Source organism: Nylanderia fulva, unplaced genomic scaffold (assembly GCF_048542155.1).
Source record: "Nylanderia fulva isolate GAGA-0341 unplaced genomic scaffold, ASM4854215v1 Scaffold21, whole genome shotgun sequence".
Lineage (NCBI taxonomy): Eukaryota > Metazoa > Arthropoda > Insecta > Hymenoptera > Formicidae > Nylanderia > Nylanderia fulva.
The window spans coordinates 3,745,997-3,760,178 of NW_028190275.1; the positions used below are offsets into that span (position 1 = coordinate 3,745,997).

A 14,182-nucleotide genomic window follows, 5' to 3' on the forward strand; every position below is an offset into this window, starting at 1 on the left:
GAGGCCGATGTTTTTCGAAATGATGATCAAAATTCGCCGACTGGCCGCATTTTTGAACGCACTTGACATTTTCGTTCACCTGCGCTAATCTGCTATTCTTGGGCCATCTTACATACTTTGGTCTGCGCAAAGTGTTTTCGCGAGCAGTATGTGAGTAATAATTTCCTTCCGCGATACACGTATCCGCGGTTGAAATACTAATCCGTGATATTATCCGATTACGTAACGCGGGCCACCTCTGCGCGTATTTTCTTTATTTTTTTTTTTAATTTCACGCGCAGTTTCCGTCTTCCGTCCTCGACTATCTTTATTATCAGTTAGGTAATAACTTTCCCGTTCGCATACAATCATATGTAATTTCGGAGCTATAAGGTATTCCTGAAATATATTGACGTTTCTTGTCAAAAATTCGTTTTTTGTTAGCTCAATTTCGGAGCAATTATCTCAGAGGACGAGTGCTTACGCTCTAATTGACAAATTAATTATATTTACTTAATTTTATAATAAATGACCGCTAGTAAAATTAGATATACATATCTCGGCAAGATATTAATGTACGAGATAAAGGGAGACGAATTATATGTGTAGGATTATCACTATTTGTAGAGAAAAATATTCCTTTTTAATATAAAACTTGGCCTAAATATTGCAATACTTTTTACAGTAAACAATGGCAGGCAGATTGTTTGCGAGTCGCTTGCGACCTGTCATCCAAGTACAAAGATGCGGATTGATGACACTGGATAGGGTTGGTAACAGGGATGTGGTTGGCTTTGGATACAACGGTGAACCTACTTACTTGGACCGAGTAGATTTCCCTTGTCCAGCGATACGTTGGAAGGAAAATACCCCTGACTGTCATGGTAAGAAGAAAAGATGACAGTGAAAAGATGCTTTATAAATGGCATTTGGTGAATTTCCAATTGTCAAATTGCTATCTATTTTTTCTCTTTGTTGCTCAGGCATTGAAAGAGAAAGAGAAGGGAGACTGGAAGAAGCTGTCTATCGAGGAGAAGAAAGCTCTATACCGGGCTAGTTTCCGTCAAACGTTCAGTGAAATAGATGCACCAACAGGAGAGTGGAAAGGCATCATTGGATTGAGCTGCATATTTCTAAGCGCTGGTGTATGGCTATACCTATACTTCAAAGTATTTGGTATGTGTCTTTTTTGATGCATTTTAATTTTCACTTTGAGAATCTTTGATTTAACGCAATACCATTTCTTCGTCTTTTAGCTTATCCAGAACTGCCAGAAACATTCTCATTAGAACGTCGACTGGCACAATTAGATCGTATGAAGAAACTTGACATGAATCCGATCGACGGACTCTGTGCTCGAAAGTAAATTAAATTATCCTCTATTCTTGAATAATTTAGTCACTCGCTATGTACAGTAATTTTTTCCCTCGACGCTTGTATATATATGTACAAGTGGCAAAATTTTAATAAATGCCATGTGGTTACATCAGAACATCATTGATATTAAAGTACATTTATGGTATAATATATCCAGTATATTAAGTGTGTAAATATAAATTAGTATATTAAAAATTGTATTTTTAAGTTATTGAAATACTTGATTGAAGAAAAAGGTAAGTAAGATTTATTTCATTTCTATACACACATTTCTCACACATTTTTCGCTTCGGATAAAAGGTACAAACTTACGAATAACAATAATTATAAGTACAAGTCGCTGTCGGATTAATTATGTTTAAATCGATCGCATAATCGCTATCTCACTTTCCTTTCTCCTCACGCAAGTTGATAGAAAAAAGAAAAAAAAACGAAATGACAGACACTATTGCCTGTCCTTTCGAAAATTCATAATTATACAGTTACGAACTGTCAGAGTGTAATGCATTTAATTAAATATATTTTTTTGTTTTTTTACAATCTCAATGTAACGGTTGTGAGACGACAGTACAATTCTACAAAGATAAAGCTGAATTACTGATCGCGTTACATCGTTACATTATTGCTTATTTAAAAATATATATTTACATGAATATAAATACACGACTATCAAAATTTTTGGAAAATACGAAGATATACTATAGAGATTCATATTGCTATTGAGAAGTTTATAAACTATCTAACGATTTTTAAACAATATATAACTCTATGAGGTAAAATCGCTTTCCTGAAAAATATACAAATAACAAGAAATAATTAAGATCAGACGTCGGCATCATTCATATTTATTAAACTTTTTTTTTCTTTTTCATTTTCTTCTTTTTTTTGACTTTTTTTTTACAGAAATTCCAATAATCGCTCGGGAAAATTCGATAAATATGAGTGATTACGAAGTGATTTCGTTATCAAACTTTCAATGATTACGAAATTCTAATATTTATAAAAAACACGTAACTTGCTGAGGATCACTAAGCGATAATAATAATAGTTTACATAGTTTTAAAAATGTAGTATGGCTATATAATGCTTTACACAGTAACATTTAAATTATATATTTATATATATTTATATATATCTTTAAGCAATTGACAATTTAATTATTAAATTCAATCACAGCATACAATATTATTTACGAAAGAGCTCTTTAAGTTAAACAATGTACACGAAAAAAATACTGGATATAATATACATAATTTAAAAAAGATTTGAAAGTTAAATATCCTCAATTCACGTGACTAAATTAAAGAATTTAGGGGTAATCTTTGCATCGCACGTTAAAAATCGTTGAACATACAAAAATGCAGCTGCACCAGAAAAAATTTTACTGACATTATTCAAGAGATTTGTTGCAGTAAACGTTCTATTATCTGTCCTCTTAGTTATTGCGTCAACGGAATGTAATATTCAATAATGAACTATGTCTACCATGATCGACGAACGTAATATACGGAGCTTTTAAGTAATGTCAAGGCCTTTTTGCGTATTGTCATATACATAAGTTTCATGAAAAAATGCAATGTAAGATTCATAAATATCAGATTCATCGTTTTTCCCTTTGTATAATACAAACGTGTTTTAATTATCTGATATAAAAATAATACGTCATTATTGAGGAGATATTAAGAATTATGAACTAACATTAAAAAATTAATATTTCTGTACAAAATAGATAAAGCAAATTCATAGGAAAAAAAATTGTTGCTACGAAATAGACTGCAAAGATTCGAAGCGTTGTCATCACTTTGTATGTGTATGTGTGTGTTTCTGTCTCGAGATAATAAGCTATTTTTTTAAAAATATTTTTATTCAAATTTTTTTTTCTTTTTATATCATCGTACTCTATTAGCGCATGTGTGTACTCCCTCCCCCCCATAAATCTATAATTTTATTAAAATCTGAAAAATATACCAAAATTTTCACAACGATATACTTAGTTTGTTTGAAAAAAAAAAGAAAAAAAACAAAAACAAAAAAACAATAATACATTCTCAAATAGATATGGTCTCATCCACGAATTTTTATAGTAAAATCACTTGTAACAAACATTATATTTTAGATATTTATAAGTTAAAAAAAGATTATATATTATATATTTATAATAGGTAACTCTCTTAGACTTACTTCTCTATCTCTTTGATGATGCATATATTACAATATGTACATTAGATAAGTCCCAATATCACCACAAATTCGCTGTCACCCTCTTGTTATAAGAATATAGTTTCATATAGAAAACTAAGTTTTTGTTGTTACTATCAGAGTGTTTTATAGTTTTGTCTATTAAAGAGTTCCCGAGAGAAAAACGTACAACTCATATCCGTGTGTATATGTATGTGTGTATATCTCCTCATTCGTACTATATAAATGTGTTATGATATATTATTCATCATGGCTGAACACACAATTGCTATTTTACGATGGTAATAATAATTTTCTGATTAGTGATAAACAATAATTGATAAAACATTATTACACAGGTATAGCCTGTACGATAAAAAGTGAAATATAAACAGATTCTATTTCGAATCAGGATTAGAAATTCTGTACGTCTTTGGTACATAAATTTTTGCGTACAGAGATTTTTGTGTAAAATATGATTCTGGCAAACTGGGAGAAAAAAAACAAATATGTATATATATGTATATATGTATATACTGTAGGGCATTCTTGTCCTATACAAGAATTGTAAAATTTCCAAACTGTAAGTTCTCTTAGAACATTTTTTTCCTTTTTTGTGCCCTTCTGTACATTTAATTGAAAATAATAAAGAAGAGAAAAAGAGAAAATTGTATAAGATGATTCGATTGTTACGTGAATATGACGTTAATCGCTGTCTTTCTATCACACAGTTATGATATTGAGCTCGCTACTTAAGTGACGGAAGTAATGTCCAAAATTATCATGTACGTTTCATCACCGCACACAATCACGTTGCATCGTACAGTGCTTCTTCCTCTTCATTGTATTTGGCCTGGAACTCGGACTGTGACTAGTATTATTGTTGTTATTGTTATTATTGTTTCCATTATTGTGGAGTGCATGCTTGATCCTATTTTGACCAGTTATATTATTGTTGATGCGATAAGTGGCTTTGAAATTCTGTTGGTGATGGGCTGCAAAAGAAAAATGTCGACAAGATAATACAACGCATAAAATAAACTTGAATGTTATACTATTCATATAACGATCTTTTTAAAATTTTATTATAGCAATTTTGTAATACACACAGGTACCAAACAGAATCGCTTGAATGCCGTACCATGAGTGATTCCCTTGAATGCCTTTTTTCCTGAATAAGGATGAATTTGCTGATTGTTATAGATGTGCCTATCTTTGTTTTTATCGTTTTCGTTTTTCCCGCCAGTATTTGGAGAATTGCCACGACTGCATTCGGAATCCTTAGACAAATAAATAATTCAAGATTAAAAACAATCTCATTGCTACATACATAATTATATATATATATATATATATATATATATGTGCGTGAAATAAAATTTTAATACTGAATAAAGATGTTACTTGATACAAAGAAATGTAAATAAAAATTCTCGATAATGATATACATAATAAAGATTTATTAAAGATATCTTTTTAGAATATTTACCGTATCACTGGCAGGAGCTGAAAGAGTAGATGCATCAGAGCCAGTTGAGCTTGACAGAGAATCTCCTTCACTTATAGGTGCTGGGAATGTTTCTTTGATCCACTTACGGTAATCTATTACTTCGTCTGTCACGCGAATTATTCTTCCTAGAATGCTGCATGCAATAAAAATATTTCCCTTGTGTTATAATTTTCGATATTGTACAAATAAAATAAAGCTTAGAATAATAATTAAAAAAAAGAATTAGAAATTTATAATTTTTATTTTACCTTTCTTTATTGGCGTCATTTACTAAGATATTTAAGGGACTGACTGCTTGAGAAAGGACAAAGTAGGCCCAATCAAATGCATCTTTTACATACAAAGCGCCGTAACTACTACGGCCAATATCGTTTCCAGGTGTCAATGGGTCTTCTATACATAACAAGGATGGGCGATGACCATCTATCATGTCTCGTTGAACCTATTAATTAATTTAAACTTAATTAATTCAATTAAAACTAATTAATAACGAAATGCTTCAATATTAATAAATGTAAAACTTTTGTCATTGTAAATGTTATACCTCCTCTTTAGATATGTAAGTACCACCATCCTTTACACGAATGCCAGTCTTAACATAGTTGAACTTTCTACCATATAATTCTAGAAATTCAATCAGTAGTACACCCAGATTGGCGTTTGAACAATAAGCATTTTGTCTCGGATGTAGCTAAAATAATTTTAAAAAGTCGTTTGATTCAATAATTAATTTTGGCGTCAATTCGGCCTAATTAGCTAATTATGATAAGGATTTTAATTGTTAAAATGATTATACTCACTTGTAAAAAACTAATGGTCATGAGTATTAGACTGTACGAGGATATACCACCGGTAAATACTTCGTTAAGATCTCTCTGTAATAGGAATTGCTTCAACACCATGACTAGCTTCTCCAGCACTGGATATCGTCTCTTGAAAGAGTTTATCAACTCCGCAGACTTGACGCCGTTGTTCATATTAAAACTGATGTCCACTTTAATATCGCTTTCTTTATCGGTCAGTTTGACGATGGGCACACTGGCCTTGTCCAATACTTTAATAGATGATGGTTCAGCGATATTTTGATCAAGTAAAGCACGTTCCAATGTACGTAATGGAAGATTTGTCCACATTCCTATTACTACCAAATCTATGTCACTGTAATAAGAAGCAAAAGGTATATATGATATGTAACAATTTTTATCACATATAATTAAACCATTATATTTTTATCACTATTTTTGACACATTGTGTGTATGAATCAAACATTTAAATGTTTCCATTTAAAAATCTGATAGAGTATTTAATCCTGTTGTTTGTGACTGACAGATAAATATTAAATTATTTTCATATAGATATATATGCATAAAATACATCAGATATCAGTACATACCTTGTAGGCAAATATAAACCAGTACGAAAACTGCCAAACACTTCGACTTTAGAGTCTGGCCAGAGATCATAAATTACTTGTTCTATTCTCTTTACGACTTTAATCCTTAAAGCGTGCTCGTCGTTTGAGGGACACATGTATGCAAAAAAATCTTCTATCTCCTCATGTAATCTAAACAAAATATGTTATATTTAATATACAATATTAAATATTTAGAATCAATTTTTAAATATTTCTTAGGTTTCTGTGTGTATTCATTTCTTTTGATTATTATTTTAGTATAATATTTTGAATATATAAAAAAAGCAGCAATATAATGAAAAGGAACATTACAAAAATATTTTGTATCATTAATATTTTTATAATAAAATAATGAGTATAAATGTTTATAATAGAATAAGCTTTTTATCGTGCTCTTCTCTAATAATAAATAATGTTACACAAGACGATGAAATTAACATAGAAAATCTTAAATTTGAAAAATGTATAACTATTCATATGTATGTGTCTATTAGCTCTGGACAAGAATTAATAAAAAGATTTAAAATTATATATGTAAATTGTAATACTCGTATTAACACTCATTTAATAAATGCTTCATCAAATGATATAACGCTATATCAGATGATCAGATATGAAGAATCAATATGTTTTGTATATATATATATCTCTCTGCTGAACATACACCTGTACAAATATAACACATAATTAAGAAATGCAAGTTTCTATATATTGTTTGTTATTTGAACATTATCGAAGGCATCTTTACAAGACACCTTTCACCCCTTGTCCTTCAGATTATAATCCCCAACACATACACCTCAAATTATATATCCCACATGTTTATAAAACATGTTTACAATTTTTTATACAACCCAACGAATTATAAAATTCGTTGGGTAGTATAAAAAACGAAGCTTCAAACTTTTAACAGCTATACTTTATTTGTAATCCTAAAATAATTTGAACGCAAGAGAGAAAAAAAAGAGAGATGCAAGCATGGGAGAAGTGCATTAAGAAATTCGAAATACACATTACAAATCTAAATTCCCCGGTACTGCGATCGAAAAATACCCGATCCTATCCAGCCTACGGTGTCGTCCTTTCAAGGGACGCCCTTACAAAGGGAAGGACCTAACCTAAGAGGAACACCCATATGGACCGCGTGTGCGATTTCTCGCGGACGAAGAACTCGATCCAGGGGACGAGGAATACGCACCCAATGACCCCCTTGGAGTAGTGTTTGTTCTCCAGGCGCCAGGGACAGCCGCCGTACTCGCCCACGAGGGCGTCGTAGTTGTAGTTCATGCCGTAGGTGCTCGCACGGTTGTCGCTTTTCCTCCGAGACGGGTTGTAATAATTGTTGCAGGCGTTGTGGGGTAAACGATGCTGCTCGCCGTTGCCGGCGACGGCACGGCCGTTGCTGCCGCCGTTGCTGACGCCGTTGCTGATGCTGCCGATGTTGCTGCCAGGTGTGTTGCCGGCCGCCGCCGAACTCGTGTCCAGCGCGAGAAAGTCCTGCTGCAGCCGCACGCCCATACTGTTATTATTCGCGGTAGCGTCGTTAGGTCGCAGGGCCAGGACGTCGTCGCCCTTCTCAGTCTCCCAGATGTTCAACCACAGCTTCTTTGCGGGGCCGTTCTGCTCCGGTTGGCACCAACCGATGGTCGGATCCATTAAATTGGCGCCGTGGAACGAGGGAAACCGTCGGTGGTCTCCTCCTTCTATACTCTCGTACGTATATATATGTGTGTGTATATATATATATAGATATATATATGTATATATATAATGGTGTGTGTATATATATATGTATATATGTATGTGTGCGTGCGTGCGAGCGCGCGTTCTCTCGACGCTGTGTGCGAGTGCGTCGAGAGTGCGGACGCACCACGCACCACGTCGCGTGTCGCTCCCTTTCCTCGTCGACGTTCGCGCACTCTTTTCTCTTTTTTTTTATTCACCGTCTAAAATCTTCTCGAATTCTCGGGTGATACTCCCGACGAGACACACTTGTCGCGATTCGTCGACGATTTATTTCCCCCGGTCTCTCTGGGTCTCGGTACGCGCCGTACTAACCTGCGCTAGAGAGTACACTAAACTATATTAAAACGCCGAGAGAGAGAGAGATATAGGTTCGTGTATACGAGGGAACACGGCCCATGAAGGCACGCACACGCACACGCACGACCACCGAGCCCGAGATTCGCCGACGGTGCCCGATTAAGGGGATGATATTCCTCAGCGAGATATTCCACCGCCAGAGAGGAGATTCTGCGCGCGAGACTCCGCGTCTAGGTGTGTTATTATTGTTATTATCGCGCCGCGCTTCCCTCTGCTTCGTGAAAATCAGCCCATCGCGGGAGTTCTCTGCTTTTTCGCGATACCGGAGTTCCACGAGCGAATCTTCTTTTTTAGGGATCGATTCACCCTTTCCTTCCCTCGACTCTCCTCGAAGTTTCGCGAATAATAGCGAAAACATGTTTTCTTCATCCTCCAGGTATTTTTATACATCATTTTTTAATACATATTTTAATATAGATTTTTTCTCTTTAATATTTAATTTTTTGCCAAAATATTTTCGAATGTAGGTATATAGAAAGTATAAATATGGAAAAGCAAATTATTATCATCGAAATGATGTCGCTGTCAAAACTTTTGATAGTTAATTATCAAAATTAAATAGCGAAAAATTGATTATTTGTCTATAAAAAAATAGCAATAATAAAAAATTGTATATGCGTGTATATGTATTTTATTTTGAGTGCGTATACAATTCGCGATCATCTTCCGCGAGAAGCATACATGTGCGACAAAAAGGAACAGACCTGTCAAGATGCGAAATGACACATGCACAAACGGGATTGAATGAATTATTATGTGCGTGACTTTTTCATGTTTTAACATAAGAGTAAGAGAAAGATTCGCGAGTTATATAGAGATATTTTGACAGATCAGATGCGGAGGAGCCTTTTGCATGAGTCTTCCTCGTCGAGGCGAATGACATTTTATACATGATGCTAAAGTTGAATAAATTCGCGTACAAGGTTATACGAGGATTCGTGCAATGCGCGTGTGTGACGTATTGCGTGCACGAATACGTAGGAGATATCGTTGTGGTATGTATTAATATTATACATATAGCGTAAGATATATAGATTTTTTTTTAAGAATTTAGTATTGTTTGTGAAATTTTTTTTAGCATTTGAAAATTATTTGTTTCTCTATAAAATTTACAGTTTAAAAGATTTTCCCTGCATCAAGATATCAACACATCATATCTATTTTGAAAACATTATATTTGATTGTACAAGTTTTATAAAAGTAAGAGAGTAATACATAGTAAATTTATTTTTTATAAATAAAATTTATCATATTTTTGTACACACAATACTTGTATTATATATGTATATTTTGTATGTATTTAAAAGAAAAATGTATTACAAAAAATAAAACAAATATTTATAATTACAGTGCAATGGTCCATCCATGGAACCTACATTATATACCAATGATGTATTACTAATGGAAAGAATATCAGTTAGACTACAAAAGTTGGAGAAAGGTGATATTGTCATTTCCAAATGTCCCACTAATCCTAAACAAAATATATGCAAACGAATTGTAGGTTTGCCTGGAGACAATATAAGGAATGGTCTGAATATAATAATGGTAAATTATGAGATAAATTATATCTTTATAAAGAAGATTAATTTATTATTTCACATATATTATTTCTATTTTATTAATTAATTTTAAAATAATATAAAATAATATGATTAATAAAATAGAAATAAATTATGTAAATTTAATTATATAATTTAAAATTAAATTAATTAAATATATAATTTAGAAGAACACATTAATTATTACGATGATATCTTTTCAGATACCTTATGGGCATGTTTGGTTAGAAGGTGATAATAGTAATAATTCTACAGATTCACGAGTGTATGGACCAGTGCCTCATGGATTGTTACGTGGACGAGCTTTATGTAAAATATTCCCTTTGAGAGAGATAACTATGTTCACAACAAATGCGTAACTTAAATCAATCACAGAAAAATCTTTAATGATTAAGGATTATAATTGTGGAACAATTTTTAAGTTAGTTAGATTAATTTAAGAGAAAATAAAGTTTCTTAAGTATATTGCACATAGATATGATTTTCATATAATTCTCAAAATATTTGTCTATATTTGTTTGATATTTTACATCAAATATTTTCTATATCTTGTGTGATAATAGTGACAATAAATATAGTATATTTATTAGATTATATCAGCAATAACATAGTTATGTAATTTAAGATGAGAAAGAGAAGTATGCGAAAAGATACAAGAGTAAATATGATAAACTAAATCTTGACCATTTTTATCCGTAACGTTTAAAGGTCAATTAAAAGTCGACGAGATAATGAAGTATGTGCAAGCTGGTAATAAGAGTGATACCTATATATATGGGAAATGGTTAGTATAATCAGGTATATCGTGACGAGTACTTCGATCTTGCGACAATGTGAGTATATGTCTCTTTTTTTACTTTTTATTTTTGTTAAATTTCTTTCGCTGTTTCTTGTAATTACATAAAGATCTTGAAAATAATTCCAAAAAATTAAATTAAATTGAAAAATAGGTTAAAATTAGGTTATAAACCTAAAAATTAGGTTATAAACTGTTGAAAGCGAAAGTACAGAGAAAGTCATTAAGTGACAATTAAAGAGAATAAAAATTATAATTAAAATGATTTTAAATCCAGATGCGAAAAATGATTTTAAATTGTAAAGATGATATATTTTATTTTTTTTATATCCATGTATCGAAAGTCGAATTTAACAAAATTATATCGATATATCGATAATCGATTAAAATTTGAAAATCGAGATATTTAAAAGAATACTTAGAAATATTGATTAATGAAGAAAAAAATTTGTATAATTATTTAAACATATATATTTAAATTTTAATTATTTAAACAATTAGTTATATATTAAAGTTTGTTATTGCACATTTATCTGATAATGCTATGAAAAAATACAGATTATGCTACAGAAAAAAGAGATAACCTCTTCTTTAAATATCAATTTTTGAAATGTGTATTATTTTCTTTATTAGTTTTATTTTATTTTATGGTATAAAGAATTATTATACTTTTATATAGTTATTTAAAAAAATTTTAATTTTTACCACCTTTTTTTCAAAAATTTTACCAAAAAGAATGGTCATTTTTGTGAAAAAAAAAAAATTATTTATTTCTCATAAATTCCTACAGAGTATCATTTTGCTAATTATTTTGCTATTGCTAGTTTTTAAACATACAATTTTAAATGTCACATTTGTTCCTCAAATTTTATTGATCATGTGGGATAAGACATTTCATTTTTTGCTAAAAATATCAAGATAGGTATATGTAAACACATTGATAAAATTGATATCTCATATATGTATACATGTGTATAGTTAAAAAAATTAATTATTTTGTACTCTGATAAATTTAGATGGCTACTCTACGATGGGGCATCGCCAGTGCGGGGAAGATATCGCACGATTTCGTGACAGGGTTGAGCACTTTGTCGGCGAACGAGCACCAGGTGATCGCTGTCGCGGCGCGACAATTGTCACGCGCGCAGGATTTCGCGAAGCTCCACAAGATCAAGAAGGCCTACGATGATTACGAGAAATTGGCGTTGGATAAAGACATCGGTATCTGCACGCAGTAGCAACACTGAAGCTTTCGCTTTCATCAATTCGCTAATTCATAAGAGTAAATTTAGCTGCAAAAGTATATCCCGCACTAAATCTTACGTAAAATGGACTTTGATTGGTTTTTTTGTATGTTGTAGCTTATAACAGCTCGCAGAATCTGAGTTTTTCGTGTTTGAGTGGCTGTAAATCAGAAACTGTTTGCATTATTTAGTTTTGAGTCTATTACATCTTTTGTTAAACAGATCATAAGTTACTACAACATATGAGAAACAAATTTTATTAACAATAAGATTCAATTTTACACAGTATAGAATTTTTGAATTTATATGAAACCCTAGATGAATTCCAGTAAAATCAGCTGATTTTTTCATATGTTGACTGAACAAAAAATGTAATAGGTTTAAAGCTAAATAATAGACAATCATTATAATCAGTCAAACATGAAAAACTCGAGCTTCGTGAGTTGTTTGACTAGCTGTAACTCAATAATGTAATGTAAATTCATTTTACATAAGATGTGGATACTTCTATCTATACACTTAACATAAAATATAAGCAGAAATATTTAAATTTAAAGTATAACTTTTAAAGTATTTTTTTGCATGGAAACATGCATATTTAAATTTACTGTTTTTTGTTCTCAAGACATTGTATACATCGGTATGATCCATCCTTACCATTTCGATATCGGGATGCTGATGCTGAAGCATGGCAAACACATTCTGTGCGAGAAGCCGTTGACAATGAACTTGAAACAGACTACCGAACTGATCAATTATGCGAGAAGCAAGAAGTTGTTCCTGATGGAGGCTGTATGGAGCCGCTGCTTCCCCGTGTACGATGCTATCAGGAAGGAACTCGCATCCGGCAGCATCGGCGACGTTTATCAAGTAGTCGTGCCCTTCGGTTTCGGACTTTCCAACGTCGATCGAGTAACGTTAGTATAATATATTTAATTTAAAATTAAATTAACTTTAAATGTACATTAATTAATTTAAAATAAATAAATATAATTTAAAATTAATTAAATAAACTTAAAATGTACATAGATAAGAAAAGAGAAGTAAAAAAATGATTGCCTAAAGAACGATGAAACAATTAGTTTCTATTAGGCTGTTTATTGTCTCTGCATGAATTAATTAATCGAAAATTAATTTTACGATTCGCTCGTTTCAGTACTAAGGAATTGGGCGGCGGCACGATTCTGGATCTCGGCATTTATTGCTTGCAATTCGTCAGCTTGGTCTATGACAACGAGATGCCAGAGAGTATAAAAGCCACCGGGATTTTAAACGAGGATGGCGTGGATATGTCCATGTCGGCTATTTTGCTCTACAAAGGGAATCGCACCGCGACTATCATAACGCAGGGATTCGTCAATTTATCAAACGAAGCATATATCTGTGGGACTAAAGGTATAATAAGAGTGCCGCAATTCTGGTGTCCGACATCGGTCGAATTACCGAGTGGAACACTGAATTTTTCGTTGCCGCAAACAAGTGGAGAATTTAACTTCATAAATTCCGCCGGACTTTCCTATGAAGCTGCTGAAGCTCGCTCGTGTATTCTAAAAGGTAAAGCTATTTTGCATAATATATATCTTTTAAAGATGTAAGCTTTATATATTACACACACATATATATATATATATATATATATATATATTTACATGAATGAATGAATGAATTATAATATAAATTACTACATATAAGTTTTTCTATAATAAAAATTTATTCTTGTTATAATGTCACTGATTTTAATATAAATTATTTTCTTATATATATTATAGGTTTGATAGAAAGCCCGAAAATTTCGCATGATACATCTTTATTACTAGCCAGATTGGAGGACGAACTTCGCAGACAATTGGGTGTTGTGTATCCTGCAGATGCTTGAAAAGTCATATACATGTTTTACAAATTAACATATGATTACACATATACATATAATATAATATAAAAACAATGTTATATTATTATATGTACTATTGACATAACATACAGAGTATATTTATGCATCCAATCCAATGTACTATAAA

At 31.9% G+C, this 14,182-nt stretch overlaps 4 protein-coding genes across 8 annotated transcripts; 3 read left to right on the top strand and 1 right to left on the bottom strand.

Moving 5' to 3' along the window:
- The first annotated feature begins 31 nt into the window (after nucleotides 1-31).
- On the top strand, nucleotides 32-1,471 carry LOC114945509 (Cytochrome c oxidase subunit 4). Its single transcript, XM_085482627.1, has 4 exons — nucleotides 32-150; nucleotides 665-855; nucleotides 956-1,155; nucleotides 1,236-1,471. Exons 2-4 carry the CDS (start codon nucleotides 671-673, stop codon nucleotides 1,343-1,345), a joined length of 495 nt encoding a protein of 164 aa, XP_085338753.1. The 5' UTR covers nucleotides 32-150; nucleotides 665-670; the 3' UTR covers nucleotides 1,346-1,471.
- A 109-nt stretch (nucleotides 1,472-1,580) lies between these two features.
- Nucleotides 1,581-8,733, bottom strand: LOC114945510 (terminal nucleotidyltransferase 4A). 2 transcript variants are annotated; one of them, XM_085482625.1, is made up of 8 exons: nucleotides 7,658-8,732; nucleotides 6,439-6,609; nucleotides 5,845-6,202; nucleotides 5,589-5,735; nucleotides 5,293-5,486; nucleotides 5,024-5,177; nucleotides 4,676-4,814; nucleotides 1,581-4,529 (listed from the first exon to the last, which is right to left on the bottom strand). In XM_085482625.1, exons 1-8 carry the CDS (start codon nucleotides 8,113-8,115, stop codon nucleotides 4,330-4,332), a joined length of 1,821 nt encoding a protein of 606 aa, XP_085338751.1. In that variant the 5' UTR covers nucleotides 8,116-8,732; the 3' UTR covers nucleotides 1,581-4,329. The 2 variants fall into 2 exon arrangements, with proteins under 2 accessions (XP_085338751.1, XP_085338752.1); XM_085482626.1 differs by having other exon boundaries at nucleotides 4,416-4,529; nucleotides 4,644-4,814; nucleotides 7,658-8,733.
- Nucleotides 8,069-10,594, top strand: LOC114945508 (mitochondrial inner membrane protease subunit 1). Of its 4 annotated transcripts, none has more exons than XM_029321768.2 (4): nucleotides 8,069-8,172; nucleotides 9,392-9,557; nucleotides 9,913-10,110; nucleotides 10,328-10,594. In XM_029321768.2, the coding sequence occupies exons 2-4, from the start codon at nucleotides 9,453-9,455 to the stop codon at nucleotides 10,481-10,483; spliced, it is 459 nt and encodes a 152-aa protein (XP_029177601.2). In that variant the 5' UTR covers nucleotides 8,069-8,172; nucleotides 9,392-9,452; the 3' UTR covers nucleotides 10,484-10,594. The 4 variants fall into 4 exon arrangements, with proteins under 4 accessions (XP_029177601.2, XP_029177600.2, XP_029177599.2 ...); XM_029321767.2 differs by lacking the exon at nucleotides 8,069-8,172 and adding an exon at nucleotides 8,416-8,736; XM_029321766.2 differs by lacking the exon at nucleotides 8,069-8,172 and adding an exon at nucleotides 8,762-8,938.
- A 58-nt stretch (nucleotides 10,595-10,652) lies between these two features.
- Nucleotides 10,653-14,140, top strand: LOC114945507 (trans-1,2-dihydrobenzene-1,2-diol dehydrogenase). Its single transcript, XM_029321763.2, has 5 exons — nucleotides 10,653-10,957; nucleotides 11,937-12,141; nucleotides 12,790-13,081; nucleotides 13,321-13,718; nucleotides 13,934-14,140. Exons 2-5 carry the CDS (start codon nucleotides 11,937-11,939, stop codon nucleotides 14,038-14,040), a joined length of 1,002 nt encoding a protein of 333 aa, XP_029177596.2. The 5' UTR covers nucleotides 10,653-10,957; the 3' UTR covers nucleotides 14,041-14,140.
- Nucleotides 14,141-14,182: the final 42 nt, after the last annotated feature.

Coding starts and splice junctions, on each gene's coding strand:
- LOC114945509 (XM_085482627.1), top strand. CDS start 671: ATGGCAGGCAGATTGTTTGCGAGTCGCTTGCGACCTGTCATCCAAGTA. Junction 856..955: donor TGGAAGGAAAATACCCCTGA/CTGTCATGGTAA, acceptor TTTTCTCTTTGT/TGCTCAGGCATTGAAAGAGA. Junction 1,156..1,235: donor CCTATACTTCAAAGTATTTG/GTATGTGTCTTT, acceptor TTCGTCTTTTAG/CTTATCCAGAACTGCCAGAA.
- LOC114945510 (XM_085482625.1), bottom strand. CDS start 8,115: ATGGATCCGACCATCGGTTGGTGCCAACCGGAGCAGAACGGCCCCGCA. Junction 6,610..7,657: donor TACTCCAAGGGGGTCATTGG/GTGCGTATTCCT, acceptor TATTTTGTTTAG/ATTACATGAGGAGATAGAAG. Junction 4,530..4,675: donor ATTCAAGGGAATCACTCATG/GTACGGCATTCA, acceptor TTTCTTTTGCAG/CCCATCACCAACAGAATTTC.
- LOC114945508 (XM_029321768.2), top strand. CDS start 9,453: ATGATGCTAAAGTTGAATAAATTCGCGTACAAGGTTATACGAGGATTC. Junction 9,558..9,912: donor ACGTAGGAGATATCGTTGTG/GTATGTATTAAT, acceptor TTATAATTACAG/TGCAATGGTCCATCCATGGA. Junction 10,111..10,327: donor ATGGTCTGAATATAATAATG/GTAAATTATGAG, acceptor ATATCTTTTCAG/ATACCTTATGGGCATGTTTG.
- LOC114945507 (XM_029321763.2), top strand. CDS start 11,937: ATGGCTACTCTACGATGGGGCATCGCCAGTGCGGGGAAGATATCGCAC. Junction 12,142..12,789: donor GGCGTTGGATAAAGACATCG/GTATCTGCACGC, acceptor TTTGTTCTCAAG/ACATTGTATACATCGGTATG. Junction 13,719..13,933: donor TCGCTCGTGTATTCTAAAAG/GTAAAGCTATTT, acceptor TATATATTATAG/GTTTGATAGAAAGCCCGAAA.